Source organism: Ornithorhynchus anatinus, chromosome 1 (assembly GCF_004115215.2).
Source record: "Ornithorhynchus anatinus isolate Pmale09 chromosome 1, mOrnAna1.pri.v4, whole genome shotgun sequence".
Classification (NCBI taxonomy): domain Eukaryota; kingdom Metazoa; phylum Chordata; class Mammalia; order Monotremata; family Ornithorhynchidae; genus Ornithorhynchus; species Ornithorhynchus anatinus.
Genome location: NC_041728.1, coordinates 1851821 through 1873546, shown reverse-complemented (window position 1 = coordinate 1873546; position 21726 = coordinate 1851821). Strand labels below are relative to the sequence as shown.

Sequence of the window (21726 nt, the reverse complement as noted above, 5' to 3'; positions counted from 1 at the left end):
ATGGAAATCAATTCCACGAGCCTCTCCGCTTGGCCTTCTGCAGTGCTGATGCTCAGAGCGGCTCCCGCCACAAGGTCCGGAAAGCTGATGCTGGACTGCCCTTATGCTAAGGTAGACGTGGTCCAGGAATTGTTCCTGGGCGCTCCGTGGCCAGGGAAGCCTCAGGATAAGGTGGAGTTGGGAAGACATAGGGAGGTAGGGGGTGTCAAAAAAGGTGGCTTGTGTCAAACCCTCAGGGAGGCACCCAGCGGGACCAAGCAGAGAGGGGTGATGGAAACGGCGTGGGTGCGGGGAGCCCCGTGTGAGGGGAAAACCTGAGGCTCTGGACCTCCACGGCTGCCTAGCCCGGTCCTGGGCCTGAGGGAAACACCCGTAAATGGGAAGGAACGGCAGGAACATCCATTTTTCGGGACCAGGAAACCGTAACGGCAGAACCGCAGAGTCGGATAAAGGGTGCGATCCTCGAAATGCAGAAGGCAGTGGGTTTTCCGTGGAGAAAGTCTCGGCCATCACCTGGGTACTTGACCCAGACTTTTTTCTTTAAATCCAAAACACATTAGTCAAGTTTTCGGTGTATATGTGTATATATTTAAAAAAAAAATCCACCACAACATTTACTTGTGCTTTTAAAGCACAACCCATTTCTTCCGGGTCTTTCCTGGGGTGAGATCTTTCCGGCCATTCGGCTTTAAAAACGAATAAAAAAAAGAACGAACGGTGACGAAACCAGCCAACCCTGATCTCTGGGCTGCCAAACTCCCTCCAGCTAGGCTGTCCATCAGACAGGGGCTGCTACAAAAGAATCCCAGTTCTACACGGCGTGCAATCCTTTACTCATTAAGAATGCTTTCTGGTTTGGCTCACGGTTCAAGAAATTCTGAAGCATGTCCATGCCGTCCAAGGATCCCCCAGGTTTCAGGATGAGGTTTCGGTATTTCATACCCACCTAGTACGAGAAAGAGTTACGTGTAAGGGTTGGTGTGAGAGCCCGTTTGCCAAAATCCATCGGGCCAATCGAAAAGGGGGGCGCAGGAGACCCACCGCACTCGGCTGAGTATGGTGGGACCCAGGACTCCTGTCCCCTCCCTCTGCCCTGATTCCTCCACAACGCCCTGACCCCGTCGAGGGGCTGCTCTGTGGTTGATATGCTCTGGAAAGAGAATAATAATAATAATAAAGCAAAGAATTACGGTATCCGTTAAGTGTTTACGATGTGCCAGGCCTTGTACTAAGCACTGGGGTGGATACAAGCAAATCGGGTTGGACACGGTCCCTGTCCCATGAGGCCCTCACAGTCTCAATCCCCATTTTACAGATGAGGTAACTGAGGCCCAGAGAAGTGAAGTGATTTGCCCAAGGTCACACAACAGACAAGTGGCGGAGCTAGGATTAGGACCCATGACCTTCTGACTCCCAGGCCCGGGCTCTACCCACTACACTACGCTCCTGTGGGCCTCTCCTCAATACCTTGTGTGCAGGGACTGTCCCTCTTTATTGCCGTACTATACTCCTCTAAGCGCTCAGTACACACAGTAAGCACTCAATAAATGCGACTAAATGACTGAATGAATGAAAATCGTGGCACCTTGAATCTGTAAGGTGCTTGTCTGTTTTTCTACAGCGCTTTCCCCTCATCGCTTATCTCATTCCTGCCTCACAATACCTCTGAGAGGATAGGGGAGACAGATTATTATCCTGCTTTTTCAGGTGGGGAAACGGAGGCAACAGAGAGATTTAAGTGAGTTGCCTAAAGTCATCGAGCAGGTCTGAGGCACCAGACCTCTCCCATGCCTAGAACTCGGCTCTTTCCAATGTCTCCGAAAATTTGCTGCGCCCCTCTCTGCTGATAAGATCTCCAGATGTGAGAATCTTTCAATCTGCCAACTCCTGCGGTCCCCTCGAGGGCACGCCCTGAAGCAGCTGCTTCTCTTGTTGACTGTCTGAAGAATAATACTAATAATAATTGTGGTATTTGTTCAACTCTTACTATAAGCCAGGCTGGCGTAGATACGAGCAAATCGGGTTGGACCCAGGCCCTGTCCCAAGGGGGTTCACAGTCTCAACCCTCCATTTTACAGATGTGGGAACTGAGGCTCAGAGAAGTGAAGTGACTTGACCGAGGTCACCCAGCAGACAAGTGGGAGAGTCGGGATTAGAACTCGGGCCCTCCTGACTCCTCGGCACACTCGCCAGGAGGAACTGCTGTGGCCCGATCTGAGGGTTTATCCTTTGACCCCGGTCTGCCGTGCATCGAGGCGAGCAAGGGGAAGAGAGGGACTCTACCCCGACCGGAATGGACGACCTGTCCGTGCCTGGGAGCTGGGGGCAGAGGGGCTCCGATGCCTAAAGGGATGTGCATTTCTTCACTCGCCCCCTTCATGAAGACACTTGGGAGTGACAGCCAAGGGGAATTTGGATCGGCACCGCCCGGCAGGGTGTGGCGATGGGTTACATGGAGTTCCCGGATGAACGGCACACCCAGTTTTATCCAACGAACGTGATCGGACCCAGAGAAGCGGGAAGATGTGGCCAACGTCTGGTCCTCCCTCCGCGTTCCCCGCTCACCCTCCGGGCCTGCTCGGGACAGGGTGGAGGTCAAAAACCGGGCAGCAGGAAGACCGAAAGAAGAGGCGCTGGGTAATCACACCACGTATCAATGACACTCACTGAAGACCCGAAGCCGGCTCTACGTAGAATGTCTGGCCCCTTCCTCTTTATCAAACGCCACCTCCTTCTAGCTTCCTAAATCCATCTCCTCCATGAAGTCGGCCCGGGTTTAATGCGCTTGGCTCCAGTCCCTCTCGATGAGTAAACATCTTTGCCATGCCTTTTCCTAGGTTTCTAAGATGCCGGCTTCGGTACCTTGTGGGTTCCGTTGGTTTTTCTGTGGTTGGGTGAGCGCCCTCTTTCCCGCCTCCTCCTGTAGTGGATGGCTGAGCTGCTGCAGGCAGGATTCTCCACAGTCTTCCCGGGCTTAGAATCCTCCTCAGTCACACCACATCGCTACCCCGCACTGTCAAAAACAGCTTAATGAGAAGCAGAGTGGCCTAGTGGAAAGAGCACGGGCCTGGGAGTCAGAGGACCTGGTTTCTAATCTCGGCTTCCGCCACTTGTCTCCTCAGTGACCATCAGGCAAGTCACTTGGCTTCTCTGGGCCTCAGTTACCTCACCTGTAAAATGGGGATTAAGACTGGAGCGCCATGTGGAACATGGACTGTCTCCCCCCGGATCAGATGGTGTCTACTCTAGCATTTAGTACAGTGCCTGGCACATAGTAAGTGCATTGCAAATACTATTAAAGAAAGGGTGAACTTTGCTCTCTCATTCAGAGTGCTTAATCAATCAGTAGTATTCATTCAATCGTATTTATTGAGCGCTCACTGTGTGCAAAGCTCTGTACTAAGCGCCTGGGGGAGTACAATATAATAATAAACGGACACATTCCCTACCCATAACGAGGGGCAGACAGTCTAGAGGAGACATTAATATAAATAAATGACAGCTATGTACTTAAGTGCCGGGAGGGGGGATGAAAAAAGGAGCGAGACAGGGTGACGCAGAAGGGAGTGGGAGAAGAGGAAAGGAGGGCTGAGTCAGGGAAGGCCTCTTGGAGGAGAAGGGCCTTCGATAAGGCTTTGAAGTGGGGGAGGATAACTGCATGTCAGATGAGCCCTTTACTGAGTGCTTACTGTGTGCAGAGCACTCTACTAAGCACTTGGGAGACTACGATATAGCAATATAGCAGACATATTCCCCGCACACAGCAGGGGTTCAGCCAATCTTGGTGTCTCGTGGAGGTACCTGTTGCAATGAGGGGCCAGAGGAGATTTCCCCGGCCACCCAGGGAAAGGGTAAGAAGCCACCTTTCGGTCAGCCGATAAGATCCCCGTCCCAGCCCCGTCTCGCAATCTGGCTCACTTCCTGTGATAGAGGTCGCAAGCCCTTCCGATCATTAGCGGCGAACGGCCGTGAAATCCGTTTCGGTGCCAAGGAGCCGACTGAGGGATTATTATGAGAGCTGGCGAGGCCTAGCGGAAAGAGCCCGCACTCTGGTCTCAGCACTGCCACCGGTGAATTGCATCAAATCGGGCAAATCGCTCAACTTCTCTGGGCGTCCTCAGTTTCCTCCTCTGCAAAATAGGGAGAAGAATCCCTGCCCCTCCCTCACAGGGGTGCTCTCAGGGCAAAATGAAATGAGTCCGTGTTAATGCGCTACAAACCCAAGGCAGGATTGTTCAGGGACGAACTGCAGGCCCGCCAGTGGGCAGAAACCTGAGGGAGTCGGCAGGGTCGGGATAAGAGTCAGCGGGTGGAGTGGAGCTGGAGAGACCGTGAGTGAGATAGCGATAGAGGGTGGGGAGTCAGAGGGGGAGGGAGAGGAAGGGAGGGGATTATTAATGGCAGATTCAGAGGGGGGATTTGGAAAGGGCAGGGGTAATCCACCAGATCTGCTAAAAGCTCAGGGCCCAGAGTTTCAGGCGCGACAGCCGACCGGTCTCCCAAGAGCAAAGCAGGGCCCAGGATTGGTCAGCGGGGAAAGGCCATTTCAAAGCAGGGCACTGTTCAGGCTCACCATATGGGGTTCGATCCAGTTTGAGCCTCCCAGTTGCGTCCAAGCTCCAAACAGGCTTATTCAATTTCCTGAATTACGGAGCAATGGGCTCTTAATAGCTCCATTTCCTCCGCAATGAGATTTTGAGCCGGCCAGCCTGAAGCCCATCTGGGAATGGGGAGGGGGCTGCTGGAGGTCAGGGTTTCTTCCCCCTCTCCAAAGAGTTGAGCAAACTCTGGGGCTTGGGGCTTGAGGAAGGGGCCGGGGAGCTCGAGGTGAGAGTGTGGAGCTCAAGGGGGTTTTGCCAGGAGGTTGTTCGGTTGCGTACTCTGCCACAGGGTCGCCAAAGGGATCGTTTTTACCCACAAAAGAGGCGTGAGGATGAGGAGGGGAGGAGGAGAAGGAAGGGACTTGGAAAGAATAGGAGAATGAAGAGGAAGAGGAGGAAAAAAAAAATAAGGAGGGGAGGAGGAAAATGAAGAGGAGGAAAGAAGGGAGAGAAGAGGTGGAGGAGAAAGAGAAAAGGTGGAGGAAAAGGAGGAGAGGAGGAGGAGGAGGAGAAAGAGGAAAAGAGGAGGGAAAGGAGGAGGGAGAGGAGGAGAAAGAGGAAAGGAGAAGGGGAGAGGAGGAGGAGAAAGAGGAAAGGAGGAGGGAAAGGAGAAGGGAGAGCAGGGAGCCGAGGGAGAGGAAGGTGGGAAGGGGAAGGAGGAGGAGGGAGAAGGGGGAAGGAAAGGGAGGAGGGGGAGAGAAGGGAGGGAAGGAAGGAGGGAGCGGGGGGAGGAAGTGAAGGGGGAGGAGGAAGGGGGGGAAGGGAGGAGAGACGAGGATGATTGTGGCTCGAATCAAAAGCTGCAGCAGCAAACCTGAACCCAAGGAGGAAAGCAGTCATTTAGAGCCACTGGGAACGTGTCTGTCCACTCTGCTGTAATGTCCATTCCCAAGCGCATCGTACGGTGTTCTGCACATAGTAAGCACTCAATAAATACCATGTAGTTGCAGGGACTGTCCCACCTAGGTCCCCTCGACCTCTCGATCCGGGGCTGCTCCGGCCAGCGGGGTAGCTCGGGGGCCGTGGGGGTTGTGGTTGAGGGCCTTGGGACCCCAAGGTACCCGCTCTGGGCTAAGAGGGCTTCTGGGCAGCTTGGGAGAAAAGGTGAGAGGAGGAGAGGGGAATGGAGCCCAGGGGCCAAGCAGCTCCACCATCGCACTCAACGCTGGACCACAGCTCAAACTCCCAAACGGTTTAGGACGAAAACCACCCCCTGCTCTTACATTTGAATCTACGCCCTTCATTCACCCCTCCCTCAAGCCTCACAGCACTTAGGTACGTACCTGAAGTTCGTTTATTTCTATTAACTACATTAACCCAGTTTATTTATATTTCTATATATTTCCATATAAACACAGACCGTGGCTCAAATCGAAAGCCGCGGCAGCGTACTTGAACTGAAGGAGGAATCATTTAGAACCACAAGGCACGTGTCCGCCAACTCTGTTGTAAGGTTCTTTCCCAAGCGCTTAGGGCAAGGGAACTACTACCGACTCCCAAGCGCTCAGTACGGTCCTCTGCACACATTAAGCGCTCAATAAATACGACGGATTGCTCGATTGCTCTGGGGCCCGGCCTGCCCGGGATGAAGAACAGTCCACCTGCCCGGCAGCCGGTGAGCTCGCCGAGGGGCCAGGAGAGGAAGCTCCGCTCGTCCCCCGTCCGGAGCCCAGCTGGCAAGAGGCTAGGGAAAGAGGGCGAGTGGGAGAGGGGCCCACCGGGGTCTGCGCGGTCTGCCCTTCCACCCCGCCACCGGGCCGGACCCCCCCCAGAGGGGAGGGTCCGGAGGCGTCCGGCCCGGCACCGTGCCCACGCGGGCGCTGACAAATTCACTCTCCGCCGCTGGAATGTGTGAAGGTCAGCGGTCAAGCTGCAACTCGGTTTCTCGGGCGGCCCGAGGAAATCTTTCAGGGGCCCTTGTGAGCCAGAGCTGCTGTTCTCCTGCTGATCTCGCCAGAAAGGGCCCTTTGTTCGGTCACTGTGGGGAGACTTTCCCCAAGTCGCCGCTGACCTAGCTCGGCGAAAATCCATCTCCCCTCCGTGCCCTCCCTCAGCTGGGGCCGCCCGGGTGGGGAACCGCAGAAGGACCCCCCTCCGTCGGCAGTCTGGGACAACCCTGGGGAAAGCCCCGGGGCAGCGATACAAAGACCGACAGCTCAACACCTCAATGTCGGCACACTTCACAAGGCGCCGTGGGGCAGGGGGTTTCCGCCTCACCGAGGTGCTGAGGGGCACGCCAGGGAGACGGTAGCCGGGAAGCAGCACGGTCTAGTGGCTAGAGCCCGGGCCTGGAAGTCAGGAGGACCTGGATTTTAATGCTAGCTCCGCCATTTGTCTGCTGGGTGACCTCGGGCCAGTCACTTCACTTCTCTGGGTCTCAGTTTCCTCACCTGTAAAATGGGGATTAAGACCGTGAGCCTCACGTGGGACGGGGACTGTGTCCAACATGATTAGCCTGTATCAACCCTAGTGTTTAGGTCAGTGCCTAGCAGTTAGTAAGCACTTAACAAAATGCCATTAAAAAAAAAGGGGGAGGAGTGGCTTCCGTGTAGCCCGTAGGAAATCAGCTAGATGCCCTAGGTGTGCACAATGTTGTAGGGAAGAAGTTGCTCTCGCTCCTCTCCCGACAATAATAATGATGGTATTTGTTACGCGCTTACTACGTGCCAGGCACTGTACTAAGCACTGGGGTGGATACAAGCAAATCGGGTTGGACACGGTCCCCGTCCCACACGGGGCTCACGGTCTTGATCTCCGGTTTTACAGATGAGGTAACTGAGGCACAGAAGAGTGAAGAGACTTGCCCAAGGTCACACAGCAGACAAGGGGCAGAGCCAGGGTTAGAACCCAGGTCCTTCTGAGTCCCAGGCCCGTCCTCTATCCACTACACCACGCTGCTTCTCATAAGCCCAACCTCCTGCAAAACCAGAGGGCCGAGGGGCACGTGGCAAAACCGGCCTCTGTGATGCCCAAAGAGGTCCAAAACGGAGCTTTAAAATATTAATCATGCGACGTATCGGGATGTTAATGAATGGGAACAGACTGCAGAAGTAATTAATCACTTCACCCGGCAATCCGTTGCCACGGACGTGTGATGATCTTAGGAGACGGGGGCCTCTGAAGAAGCGAAAAGAAATGACTGGGACAGGTGTGGCCACTGTGCTCCCACTCAGAAAGGGGGAAAGAGGGACGCTGTGGGGAGAGAGGGCACCCCAGAGGAAGCTCCCTACCTCGGGATTCATCAATCCTTCTCGCTGGAAGCTGCTACAGAAGATGTCCATGGAAAACACTTCGCTCCAGAGGTATCCGTAATACTGGCCATCGTAGCCGCCTGCCAGGTGTCCAAAGGTAGCCGGCATATTTGTTCCTGGGGAGCAAGGCACGCTTAAGATCGCGGCTCGGGTCGGGATCTGGGAAGCCCCCGGGGGATCCCGGCTCGCCCAAGTGTCCAGGCCGAGGTGACCCTGAAATGGCCGGGACCGCCCGACCCCACCCGTAGCCCTTCCTCAGGTCACCGTGGAGCTTCCGAACTCTTCCTCCCTCCCTTTCTCTCCCATCTAGGTCCCCTGGTGCAGGTCGGTGGTGGCGTCAAACTGACGAATGCCCCAAGGTGCCCATCAGGCGCTTGGGTAATTCTGCTGTCTTCCTGCCTCTGCGAGCTCTCGGCGGCCACACCCGCCATTCCCCAGCCCCCAGGCTTGGACCTCACCTTGCCCCCTCTCACTTCCCCTGGCTACTGAGAAGCAGCGTGGCTCAGTGGAAAGAGCATGGGCTTTGGAGTCAGGGCTCATGAGTTCGAATCCCAGCTCTGCCACTTGTCGGCTGTGTGACTGTGGGCGAGTCACTTAACTTCTCTGTGCCTCAGTTCCCTCATCTGTAAAATGGGGATGAAGACTGTGAGCCCCACGTGGGACAACCTGATTCCCCTATGTCTACCCCAGCGCTTAGAACAGTGCTCGGCACATAGTAAGCGCTTAACAAATACCAACATTATTATTATTATTATTACTCTCTCTGCAGGCTTCCCTCCTCTAACACCAACCTTCTCACCGAACCTCCATCTCATCTTTCTTGCCGCTGACCCCTCGCCCACGTCCTCTGGCCTGGAACACCCTCCCTTCTCAGATCCAACAATGACTCTCTCCCACTTTGAAGGCTTAATTGAAGGCCCACCTCCTCCAAGAGGCCTTCCCTAAGCCCCCCTTTCCTCTTCTCCCACTCCCTTCTGCGTCGCCCTGACTTGCACCCTTTATTCAACCCTCTGCCCAGCCCCACAGCACTTATATGCACATATCCGTAACTGATTTATTTCTATTACTGTCTGTCTCCCCCTCTAGACCGTATGCTAATTGTGGGCAGGAAAGGTGATTGCTTATTGTTATGTTGTACTCTCCCAAGTGCTTAGTACAGTGCTCTGCACACAGTAAGCGCTCAATAAGTACGACTGAATTGAATGAAGGTCACTCCCCACGACCCTACGAGTTTGACTCTCCCAGCTCTAGGACCTTGCTCACGCTGTTTCCCCGGCCTGGAATTTCTTCCCCCCTTTAAATTCACCTCTCCACCTTTTCCTCCAGGGAACATTTCCTGGGAAATTTCTGATTGTGTCATCCCAACAGCAACTCTGAGCACTTACCAATCAATCCACTGTAGGCATATATATATATACACCTACAAACAACCCTCCATAACCCACGTGTGACAATCCATCTATGCACTATGCACTCTACTTGCTTATTCACTTAATTCAGTCATTCATTCACCTTTCTACGCTTTTGGATTTCCCTACTTCGCCCTCATTTCCTCTTTTCCCACTCCCTTCTGCATTACCCTGGGACTTGGATTTTGCTCCCTTTATTCACCCCTCCCTCAGGCCCACCTCCAAATCCCTAATTTATTTATTTCTACTGATGTCCATCTGGCTCTCTAGACCATAAGCTTGTGGGTAAGGAACGTGCGTCCCAACTGTTATATTAATATATTGTACTGGCCTAAGCACTTAGTACAGTACTCGGCACACAGTGAGTGCTCAATGAATGCCACTGATCGGTCCGTCTCCCCCGTTAGCCCGAGTGCTCTTTGAAGGCAAGGGGCGTACCTTCGAACTCTTCGGTACTCTCCCAAATGTCAGTCCAGTGCTCTGCACGCAGTCGGTGCTCCGAAAAGAGCATCTGTGGACCTCTCCAAGGATGGAAGACTGGGCCGAGGCCTAGCCTGGAGGGCTGGGACTGTGGATGGGGATTCCCTCTGTGCTTATAAGCTCTTGTACTGTACTCTCCTAACTGCTTAGGACAGTGCTCTGCGTAGGGTTCATGCTTAATAAATACCACTGACTGATTAATTGCTACTCCTGGTGCTGAATGCCTAGCTAGAGGGTAAATCCAAGCGTCTACAGAGCTGCCCTCTCCTGGCTCTGCCCATCTGCAGTAAAGCAGCGTGGCTCAGTGGAAGGAGCACGGGCTGGGGAGTCAGAGATCGTGGGTTCAAATCCCGGCTCCACCACTTGTCAGCTGGGTGACTTTGGGAAAGTCACTTCACTTCTCTGGGCCTCGGTTACCTCATCTGGAAAATGGGGATTAAGACCTGTGAGCCCCACGTGGGACAACCCGATCACCTTGTATCCTCCGCAGGGCTTAGAACAGGGCTTGGCACATAGTAAGCGCTTAACAAATGCCATCATCATCATTATTATTATTATTAGGACCACTCTTGTAGGACTACATTATGACAACCTGGGGCAAAATACTAACCACCAGACAATATCCCAACCACCCAGGCCCTGAATGCCGAAATGAGAACTTAAATCATTTGACAGGCACACCCTTCTCCTCTTCCTCCTCCTCCTCCCCAGCGATGAGACCCACAGGGACAAAACCGGCACCTACCTGGAGTTGCTGAAATCCCTAGGATCTCCAGGCAGAGCTTGGCGTACTCGTTTGCGGAGTCCAGCGACGTGTTCGTATGAAGAGACTGATCCACTTTGCTCAGAACAATCTGCCGCAGGGTCAACAGGCCTAACGGGGAGAGAGCGTCCAAGCGTGGGCTCAGGAGCCACTGGGAAACCACCCAGGGGTCCAAGCCCACTCCCGCTCCCCACAAACCAGAATGCCCACGGGCCACCGCTAGCAACTCCTCAGTCCATATTCAAAGGAAAAAAAAAGAAAACCTAAAATCATCTACTACACTTAGCTTGAATATATAGAGTGCTTTCATTTTGCCCAGTGTTTTCCCACCGATTAATTCACTTAGTCCTCCTAACAGCCTGGGGGCTGGAAAGGTAGGCGCGATGAGCCCCATTTTTTTCCACAGACGAGATGTGCAGTATGGCGGAGCGGATAGAACCCGGGCCTGGGAGTCAGAAGGTCGTGGGTTCTAATGCCGGTTCGGCCACTTGTCTACTGTATGACCTTAGGCAAGTCACTTCACTTCTCTGGGCCTCAGTTACCCCATCTGTAAAATGGGGAGATTGTGAGCCCCACGTGGGACGGGGACTGTGTCCAACCCCATTTGCTTGTACCTACCCCAGCACATGGTACAGTGCCTGGCCCTGTACTAAGGGAGAAGGCTGCACTATGTACTATACGCTTAAGGGAGGAGGCTGTACTAAGGGAGAAGCAGCGTGGCTCAGTGGAAGGAGCCCGGGCATAGGAGTCAGAGGACGTGGGTTCTAATCCCGGCTTCGCCACTTGTCTGCTCTGTAACCTTGGGCAAGCCGCTCGACTTCTCTGTGCCTCAGTACCCTCATCTGTAAAATGGGGAAGACTGTGAGCCCCACTTGGGACAACCTGATTACCTTGAATCTACCCCAGCGCTTAGAAGAGTGTGCGGCACAGAGTACGCGCTTAAGAAATGCCATAATTACTGTTATAATTATTACATAGTGAATGTTTTACAAATGGCATAATTATTACGATTATCAGATGAGGAGGAAGAGGGGGCCCAGAGACGTTCGGTGATCTATCGGTTGCCGAACTGTCCATTCCAAGCGTTTAGTACAGTGCTCTGCACATGGTAAGCGCTCAATAAATACTACGGAATGAATGAATCCGTCCGAGGTCACACAAAGTGGCGGGGCGGAGCTGGGACTGGAACCCGGGCCCCCCGACGATCAGGCGGCCTTCTTCCCTTTTTCCGCAGCGTCGATCCCTCTCCCACCAATCGCTGCAGGGCTGCGGCTCCGGGACGGCAGTAATCTGCCCCTGGCATCCGTAGGCATCCCCACCCGGCCTTAAGGGGCGTCGGGAACGGCACCCCGGGACGTTCCGATGCGCTTCTTTTAGCTGACCTTCTGGGGCCTACCTGTGTTGACCAGCCGGGAAGCCACGAGGTTGTCCAGGAGGTTGTCTGGGATGGGGCTGCCGTCCTTATAATGTCTGGAGAGCTGCCGGAGGGAGTCGGGGTCCCACACCCAATTCTCCAGCATCTGGGAAGGCACCTCGACGAAGTCGGTTTCCACGTTCGTGCCGCTGAATCGAGCAAAATCGGTCTGGAAGGAGAACGGGTAGGTGGTTGATATTAATAATAATGATCAATCAATCAATAGTATTTAACGGGGGCTTACTATGTGCTGGGCAAATGCCATAATAAGCGCTGGGATAGAGACGAGCAAATTGGGTTGGACACAGTCCCCGTCCCACATGGGGCTCACAGTCTCAATCCCCATTTCACAGATGAGGTAAAATGAGGTAGATTCATTCATTCATTCAGTAGCATTTATTGAGCGCTTACTATGTGCAGAGCACTGTACTAAGTGCTTGGAATGTACAATTCGGCAACAGATAGAGACGATCCCTGCCCAATAATGGGCTCACAGTCTAAACGAGATAACAACAACAGTGGTATTTGTTAAGCGCTTACTATGTGCCAGGCACTGTACTAAGTGCTGGGGCAGATATTAGAGAAGCAGCGTGGCTCAGCGGAAAGAGCACGGGCTTGGGAGTCAGAGGTCATGGGTTTGAATCCCGGCTCTGCCACCTGTCAGCTGTGTGACTGTGGGTGAGTCACTTCACTTCTCTGGGCCTCAGTGACCTCATCTGTAAAATGGGGATGAACACGGTGAGCCTCACGTGGGACAACCTGATTACCCTGTATCTCCCCCAGCGCTTAGAACAGAGCTCTGCACATAGTAAGCGCTTAACAAATACCAACATTATATAAGGTGATCTGTTTGGACACGGTCCACATCCCACGTGGGGCTCACAATCTCAATCTCCATTTTACAGATGAGGGAAGTGAGGTACAGAGAAGTGAACTTGCCCAAGATCACACAGCAGAGAAGCGGCGAAGCCGGGGTTGGAAGGCAGGTCCTTCCGGCTCGAACCACTAGGCCACACTGCTTCTGTGGTTAAATACCGGGCGCTCGGCAGGGATAGAGCGGTGAAGGAGCCTTCGACATCGGGGGCGGAGACGCACCACAGGGTGACAACTTTCCTGGCCTGGAGGAATCGGACCCCCAGGGGACCAGCCCGATGGCAGGGTCCAGCTTTCTGTAATAGTCCAGAGCGCTTCTGCATCGACCGTCTCATATTTGGTCTCACAACAGCCCGTGAGGCGGGGAGAGCTGAGGTTTACTGTCCCCATTTTACAGAGGAGAAAACCACGGCGCTCGCAGGCGGGCCAACGCCGGGTCCCCGCCCCGTGTCGCCTCCGTGAGGAGGAGCCGAAGCCTTGGGAGCGAACAAGTTCGAGGGTGAGTCCCTCCGAAGGCGGGCTGGGTCAACCTCGGGTTTTCAAACGGGGAGCCGGGAGGGGAAACATCCTCTGGACAGAACGGTGTGGAGATAGCGTCTGGAGATTTCCAGCCCTCCAAAGGCCCGAGAAATGATCGGGAAGCTTTGATCCCGACACGAGTATCTATACGTCCCTCCTAAAATAAATAATTACTGTCGAAAGCCAAAGCGTCTCCTGAAAGAATGTTCCTCTCCAAACAGAGAGACACATAAATCCAGGCCGGCAATCGTACCCCAACCTCCCCTCCCCTCCCCGGCCCTCATCCGGTTATGTTTATTCAGTACATGCCTTTCTAGACTACTCATCACCCCCGCTGTCTGAGCCCTCGGCCTCAATGAAAATCAAACAATTCGACAGCCCCATTACAACAATTCCACCCGACGGCCCTCCTGATGGATATCGTCGTCGCATTCTAGGGAGCCGAGCGTTGCAGACTGCTTCCTGACCTTCCTGGGGGGGGCTAAGAAAAGTCCCCTCTTCCCCCAAAAAGGGCTCAAGCTCTGGGTTGTCCCGGCTAACGGATGGAAGTTAAGAGTTAAGTGGGGGCTGAGGCAGGGGGTCCGAAGCGGGGGAGGAGTGACGGCTCCTGGGAATTTTTTTTCTTGAGACCGTGGGGGCCCTCAGGGTTGGGCAGAGGAGGGAAAACAACGGGCGTGGGCAAGTATCGAGAGAACTATGTCACGACAGCTACGGCGAAGACGATCCGGATCCCTTGGGGAACGGGGACGAAATCAAAAGCCAAGACACACGAGGGGAGCCGGATGCCAGAGGGGTTCTTGGGGGAGTTTGGGGACTATCGGATGAGTGCCCAGAAAGGCCACGGGGGAGGAAACAATATCTTCTCCGTCGCAGCTCCCCCCTCTGAACCCCGGGCTGGAGACGGTTGGCGCCCTCACTCCCTCCCACCTGATCTCCGTCGGGCTTCTCGGGAGGGACAGAGGCTGGGAAGCCCGGTCTGAGCAGGGGGTACCGGGGTTGTTTCCGGCGGACGAGGCCGTGGATGGCTCTCGCCCAGAGCCGGGGAGCGAAGGCTGAGCCGGCCCCTCCCCAGGACGCGCCCGGGAGAGGCAGGACCAGGCCGTGGACACCGGCTCTGGTCTGTGGCCATTCTAAGTCAATTCATAAATGGTATTTACTGAGCGCTTACTACATGCAGAGCGTTGCGATAGTCTCCTGGGAGGCAGTAGACACATTCCCTGCTTTCAACGAGCTCACGGTCTAGAGGGGGGGAGATGGACGTTAATACAAAATGAACTCCGGAATGCTGTGGGGAGGAGGAAGGGGTGAAGAGAAGGAGCAAAGTGCAAGGGGGATGCGAAGGGAGAGGGAGAAGAGAAAACGAGGGCTGAGTTTTGGAGGAGATGGACCTTCGATAAGGCTTGGAAGGAGGGGAGAGCGATCATCTGCCAGATATGAAGAGGGAGGGCGTGCCGGGTCAGAGGTAGGATGTGGGTAAGAGGTCGGTGGCGAGATAGATGAGATCGAGATACGGCGAGTACTTAGAGGAGCGAAGTGTGCGGGCTGCGTTGCAGTAGGGGAACAGCGAGGGGATGGGGGGGGGGGGCGAGGTGATTTAGTGTTTTAAAGCCGACAGTAAGGAGTTTCTGTTTGATACGAGGGGGGTGGGCAACCACTGGAGGTTCTTGAGGAGTGGGGAGACACGGACTGAACGTTCTTGGAGAAAAAACGTTCAGGAGAAGCAGCGTGGCTCAGTGGAAAGAGCACGGGCTTTGGAGTCAGGGCTCATGAGTTCGAATCCCAGCTCTGTCACTTGTCGGCTGTGTGACTGTGGGCGAGTCACTTAACTTCTCTGTGCCTCGGTTCCCTCATCTGTAAAATGGGGATTAAGACTGTGGAGCCCCACGTGGGACAACCTGATTCCCCTGTGTCTACCCCAGCGCTTAGAACAGTGCTCGGCACATAGTAAGCGCTTAACAAATACCAACATTATTATTATTATTAAAAATGACTTGGCCAGCAGAACAAAGTACGGATTGGAATGGGGAAAGACAGGAAACGGGGAGGTCAACAAGGAGGTTCATACGGTAGTCAGGGCGGGATGAGAAAAGTGCCCAGATTAACACGGTAGCGGTTTGGATGGAAAGGAAAAGGTGGATTTTAGCGATCTTGTGAAGGCTGAACTGACAGGATTTAGTGACAGATTGAGCATGTGGGTTGAACGAGAGGAGTCGAGGATAATGCTAAGGTCTGTGGGAAAGGAAAGATGGTGGTGTTGCCTGTCTACAGTGGCGGGAAAAATTCAGGGGAGGACAGGGTTTGGGTAGGAAGATAAAGAGTTGTTTTGGCCATTCTAAGGAATTTGGCCTGGACACTCTTTTTTTTGTTTAATGGTATCTGTTCATAGCTTATAATGTCCTAGGCCCCGTACTAAGCACTGGGGTAAAAACAAGCTAATCAGGTTGGACCCAATCCGCGTCTGGCATGCGACTCACGGTTTTAATCCCCTTTTACGGATGAGGGGACTGAAGTACCGAGAAGTTAAATGAAGTGCCCAAGGTCACACAGCAGACAAGGGGCAGAACTGAGATCAGAACCCAGGTCCTTTGGACTCCCAGGCCCGTGGTCTACCTAACCACTGGGCCCCGCTGCTTCTCTGGGCTGGATGGAATAGTTCTGGCTTCTCGTTTCCTCGTCAGCTTGGGGAGGGGAAAGAACACCCACTCCTCTGGAGCTCCCTAACTGGGGAGGCGGGGTGTCGACTGATTCCCTCTTGCCCACGGGGTTCACCCCAAATTTCAAAACCATGCGGAAGGGGATAGAGAAGCTCTGAGAGACAGCCAATCTGACCTACTCTCCAGACTGCCGTCCTCAGAAATTATGCGGCGTCTCCCGGGAAGGGTGCTGTATCGAGCGCCTACTCTGGGCACAAGGCTGTCCTGGATGCTTACCGTGAGCGGAGCGCCGTCTCGGGAGGCTAACGTTGGCGGAGGGGCATATTAGACCCTTGGGAGCATATCTCTGTCACCATCATCATCCCTACCGATATGGACGGTGGCATTTATTGAGCACGGTGCCAAGCACTTCTGAGATGACAATACAACAGAGTTGGTAGCCACGTCCCACAACCAACTTAGCCTAGAGGGAGACAGGCATGATATAGATGAATAAGTTCTAATGGATCACCTCTAGATACGTACGTAATGCCGTGGGGCGAATATCAAATGACCAAAGGTCACAGATCCAAGTGCGGAAGGGAGAGGGAGGTGGAGAAAAGAGGGCTGAGAACTGGTGGAAGACTTTCGTCCCTGCCTTCGACGTGTGGTGCTCTGCAGCGGCGTAGGCCGGCCGACTCCAACAGAGTCACACGCCGGCTCGTGTCGATACAGTGCAGGTGGTCATTTCCGCAAAGGCTGTGGAATATCCAATGAGGGGAAGCGGCGCGGCCCACTGGCTAGAACCTGGGCCCGGGAGTCAGAGGGGCCTGGGTTCTAATCCCGGCTCCGCCGCTGGTCAGCTGTGTGAAGTCCCTTCACTTCTCTGTGCCTCAGTTCCCTCATTTCTAAAATGGGGATTAAGACCGTGAGACCCACGTGGGACAACCTGATCACCTTGTATCCGCCCCCAGCGCTTAGAACAGTGCTTGGCACATAGTAAGCGCTTAACAAATACCATCATCTTCATCATCATCATGTGGGACAGGGTCCCTGTCCAACCCGATTAGCTCGGACCTACCCCAACATTTAGTACAGTGCCCGGCACATAGTAAGCGCTTAACAAATACCATTAAAAACAATACGGGTTTTAATACGACACCAGTGGGCTCCACAAAAATGAAATCCATAGAGCCAATTCCCAGACAGTGTCAGCCTGAACGGTTTTCCAGGAAAACACGTTGAGGGAGGGTAAAATGCAAAAACCGACACCGTCGACCCCGAGGACCGAGCCATCGCCGGTGAGCAAGGATGTGCCCAAGTCAGGGATCGACACGGCCCTCCTCGAGTCGCCCGGGGTAGAGCGGAGGTTTGATTCCGCGGCCCCAGACCAGCTTGCTTGGGGAGAGAGAGAGCAGAGCCAGCTCACCGACAGATCGACCGTGTCTTCTGGAAACAAAAGGAAATGTTTGCTGGGAGTGGATTCTAAAAATAGCTCTCCTGCTCACTCATTTCCCGCCACGCTGCTCTCGCTCTGTGCCCCAGGGGCAATACCGCTGGAATTAATTTCGAATAAAAGGCCGCACCAGGCCCGCTGAACTCCAAAGCTGATTTCCCACAAACGGGGCTCCGGAGACAAAGACCCCTATGCAGCCACTTCTGGTATGCGACTCCCCCCGCCCCGACCCCACAGCCCCCTCCCAAATGGGCAGAAACCACTTTCAGCCAAGGCTGGGGCGTCACATTGCACAAGAGAGGCCCTGGGCAAACTGGTTCTCACATTATTCCTCTCTCCCTAGGTCCCATCTGCCTCCCGTCCCAACCGCCCACGCTCGCCCCGCTACTTTAGGAGAGTGTCAGGAAGCAGAGAAGCAGCGAGACGCAGCGGATAGAGCCCGGGCCTGGGAGTCGGAAGGTGGTGGGTTCTCGTCCCGGCTCCGCCGCTTGTCTGTCTGCTGCGTGACCACGGGCGAGTCACTTCGCTTCTCTGGGCCTCGGTTTCCTCATCCGTAAAACGGGGAATGGGAACGTGAGCTCCATGGGGGGCGACGGGGACCGGGTCCAACTCCATTTACTTGTCTCCACCCCAGCGCTCAGTACGGTGCCCGAAACACAATAAGTGCTTAACAGATACTATTCTTATTACTATTTAGGGGAATTTTCCCCGTGGAAGGATGGGGGGGGTCTTCGAAGAGTTCCTTCGCTTTGAGAACTGACGAGTGATTCAGCTCACTGTGGGCAGGAATGTCTCTGCTGTTACGCCGTCTTCTCCCAGGCGCTCAGTACAGTGTTTTGCACACAGGAAGCTCTCAATAAATACGGCTGACTGAATGGTCAGGTTTTCGATGCCGGGGCGAGTACCGCACCCGTCAAGACACTGCCGGATGCGGCTGCTCCAGGAAACCGCTGTGACCTTAAAGATCTGGACAACTTCCCTTGGCTGGACTCCTGTGAGGTGACGAGTCCTTGACACGAGCAGGAGGTTGACTCGGCCCCAAGGCTTTCCTTCTACTCGGCTCACCCAGACTGCAGGAGTCCAAGACGCTGCCTCAGGACTCCTGGCCACTCCATCGGTTGGTACTTACTGAGCGCTCGTGACAGGCCCGAGGCACAGCCTGGTGGAAAGAGCCCGGGCTTGGGAATCGGGACGGATCCCGGCTCTGTCACTCGTAATAATAACAACGGTGGCATTTGTTAAGCGCTTCTATGTGCAGAGCACTGTTCTAAGCGCTGGGGGGATACAAGATGATCAGGTTGTCCCACCTGGGGCTCACAGTTTTAATCCCCACTTTGCAGATGAGATCACTGAGGCACAGAGAAGTGAAGTGACTTGCCCAAAGTCACCCCGCTGACAGGCGGCGGAGCCGGGATTAGAACCCATGACCTCTGACTCCCAAGCCCGGGCTCTTTCCACTGAGCCACGCTGCTTCTCTGTCTTCCGTGTGACCTTGGGGAAGTCACTTCACTTCTCTGGACCTCAGTTCCCTCATCTGGAAAAAGGGGGATGGAGCCTGTGAGCCCCGCGTGGGACCACCTGATCACCTTGTATCTACCCCAGCGCTTAGTACTAGTGCTTGGCACACAGTAAGCGCTTAACAAATACCATAATTATTATGATGATTATCATCTCGTAGTCTCCGTTCCTGTCCCGTGGCTTTACTGTGGTTTAGGCTTCCGGCAGCCCTCTGGCCTTTTCAACTTCTGTTTCCTCTCTCCATTCCTACCTCCCAAAGATGACTCTCTGAAGCGCTGGTGTGAGGGAACGATCAAACAATCAACTCACGGCATTTACTGAGCGTTTCCTGGGTGCGTAACGCTGTAATAATGCTAAAAATGATAGCAATAATAATTCCGGTACTTGTTAAGCGCTTCCCATGTGCCAAGTCCTGTTCTAAGCACGGGAGTTGATACAAGTTAATCAGGTTGGACGGGGTCCCTGAGAATAATAATTACGGTATTTGTTAAGCACTTACTATGTGCCAAGCACTGTTCGAACGGGTTGGACACAGTTCCTGTCCCACACGGGGCTCCCACTCTCATTCCCCGCTTTCCAGGTGAGGTAACTGGGGCCCAGAGAAGTGAAGCGACTTGCCCACGGTCACGCAGCAGACAAGCGGCGGAGCCGGGATTAGAACCCACGACCTCCTGACTGCCAGGCCTGTGCTCTATCCACTGCGCCGTGCTTGAACCAAACGTTTAAGCTGAGCTGGACGCATTCCTTGCCCGCAAGGAGCTTGTAGTTTAGAGGGGAGAAGATATTAATATAAATAAATGACGGACACGTACAGAAGGGTTACGGGGCCGTGGGTGGGGAGAAGACCAAGTGCTTAGAGGCTACAGATCCAAATGCATAAAGCAGAAGGGAGAGGGAGCAGGGGATAAAGGAGGCTTAATCGGGGAAGGCCTCCTGGAGGAGATAATGATCTTAATAAGGCTTTGAAGAGTGGCGGTCTCATATTTGGGGAGGGAGCAGCCGTGTGGCCCAGTGGACAGAGCGGGGGCCTGGGAGTCAGAAGGACCGGGGTTCTGCTCCCAGCTCCACCACTTCTCTTGCTGTTCATTTAATGTCTGTCTCCTCCTCTAGAATGCAAGCTCACTGTGGGCAGGGAACGTATCTAACCGTTCTGTTATAATGTAGTCCCCCAAGCGCTTAGTAGGGTGCTCTTAGTACGCTCACCTCCTCACCGTCCCCCGTTGGCGCCCGTCCCGCCGCGGACCCCCGGCCCACGTCCTCCCGCCGTCCCGGAACGCCCTCCCTCCTCACCTCCGCCAAACTCACTCTCTTCCCCTCTCCGAAGCCCTACTGAGAGCTCACCTCCTCCGGGAGGCCTTCCCACACTGAGCTCCCCCTTTTCTCTGCTCCTCCTCTTTCCCCACCCCTCAGCTGAGCCCTCTTTCCCTCTGCTCCTCCTCCCCCCCACCCTCCGCTCTTCCCCCTTCCCCTCAGCACTGTGCTCATTGGTATGTATTATTTATTACCCTATTTATGTTGTTAATGAGGTGTCCATCCCCTTGATTCTATTTATCGTGATAATGCTGCCTTGTTTTTGATTTGTTCGGTTTTGCACTGCCGTCCGTCTCCCCCGATCAGACTGTGAGCCCGGCATCGGGCAGGGATCGTCTCTGTTGCCGAATTGTACATTCCAAGCGCTTAGTACAGTGCTCTGCACATAGTAAGCGCTCAATAAATACTATTGAATGAATGAATGCTCTTCACCGGGTAAGTGCTCTTTCAATACCACTGATTGCTTGACTACCGTGTGACCTCGTGCAAATCACTTGACTTCTCTTCGCCTATTACCTCACCTGTAAAATGGAGATGAGACAGCGAGCCCCGTGGAGGACTGCGTCCAACCCGACCAGCTTGTACCTTTCCCAGCGTTACGACTGCGAGCCCGTCATCGGGCAGGGATGGTCTCTGTCTGTTGCCGAACTGTCCATTCCAAGCGCTCAGTACAGTGCTCTGCACGTAGTAAGCGCTCAATAAATACTATCGAATGAATGAACGAAATACCACTTCAAAAAAAAGAAAAACGGGGAGGACGGAGTTCCACATCCCTATGGGTCAGTGGGGAGACAGATGAGATGGAGGCGCAAGCCGGCGCTCGAGGAGCAGAGCGCGCGGGCTGGCCTGTAGTTTGATGCGGGCAGGGAACACACCGGGCTCTCCCAAGCGCTCAGTACAGTGCTCTGCAGACAGTGAGCACCCAATAAATACGACCGACTGATCGGGCTGCAGTAGGAGAGCAGGGAGGATGCCGGCGAAACCCAGCCGTGCCCGAAGAGCTGGTTCCGTGCCAGTCGACACCCTGGGCCAACACCGGCCGGAGCGGGCGGCGCCTCCGAGCTCCCTCCGGCGGGCTCCGACGGGCTCTGTCTGGCCAGCGGCGCTCTCGCCTTTGCAGACCAATCTGCCGAACGGGTTGTGCTGGTTTCCTCATTCGTTAAGCATCTCCCGGGCAGCTCGAGCCAAAAGTACCCCTGTAAGTGGAAGCGTGGTGGAGGCAGCGTGGCTTAGTGGCAACAGCCCGGGCTTGGGAGTCAGAGGACGTGGGTTCTAATCCCGGCTCCCCCACTTGCTGCTGTGTGACCGTGGGCAAGTCGCTTCGCTACCTCTGTTCCTCAGGGATCTCCTCTGCAGAACGGGGATAATAATGTTGGTATCTGTTAAGCGTTTACTACGTGCCGAGCGCTGTTCTAAGCGCTGGGGTACATACAGGGTAATCGGGTTGTCCCACGTGAGGCTCACAGTTAATCCCCATTTTACAGATGAGGTCACTGAG

The 21726-nt window shown here is 54.4% G+C and overlaps 1 protein-coding gene across 4 annotated transcripts in view; it reads right to left on the bottom strand.

The window, feature by feature from the left end:
- Positions 1-565: 565 nt before the first annotated feature.
- Positions 566-21726, bottom strand: part of NLN (neurolysin) — a 73065-nt gene continuing 51904 nt past the window's right edge. For 2 of the 4 annotated variants that reach the window (XM_029066911.2, XM_039910529.1), the window contains exons 10-14: positions 11901-12087; positions 10487-10615; positions 7832-7968; positions 1042-1150; positions 566-946 (exon numbers count right to left, since the gene is read on the bottom strand). In XM_029066911.2, coding sequence (XP_028922744.1) covers positions 861-946; positions 1042-1150; positions 7832-7968; positions 10487-10615; positions 11901-12087 — 648 coding nt within the window. In that variant the 3' untranslated portion in view covers positions 566-860. Of the gene's footprint in view, positions 947-1041; positions 1151-2862; positions 3014-7831; positions 7969-10486; positions 10616-11900; positions 12088-21726 lie in introns of all 4 variants that reach the window. The other 2 variants (XR_003760117.2, XM_029066912.2) reach the window with 2 other exon arrangements.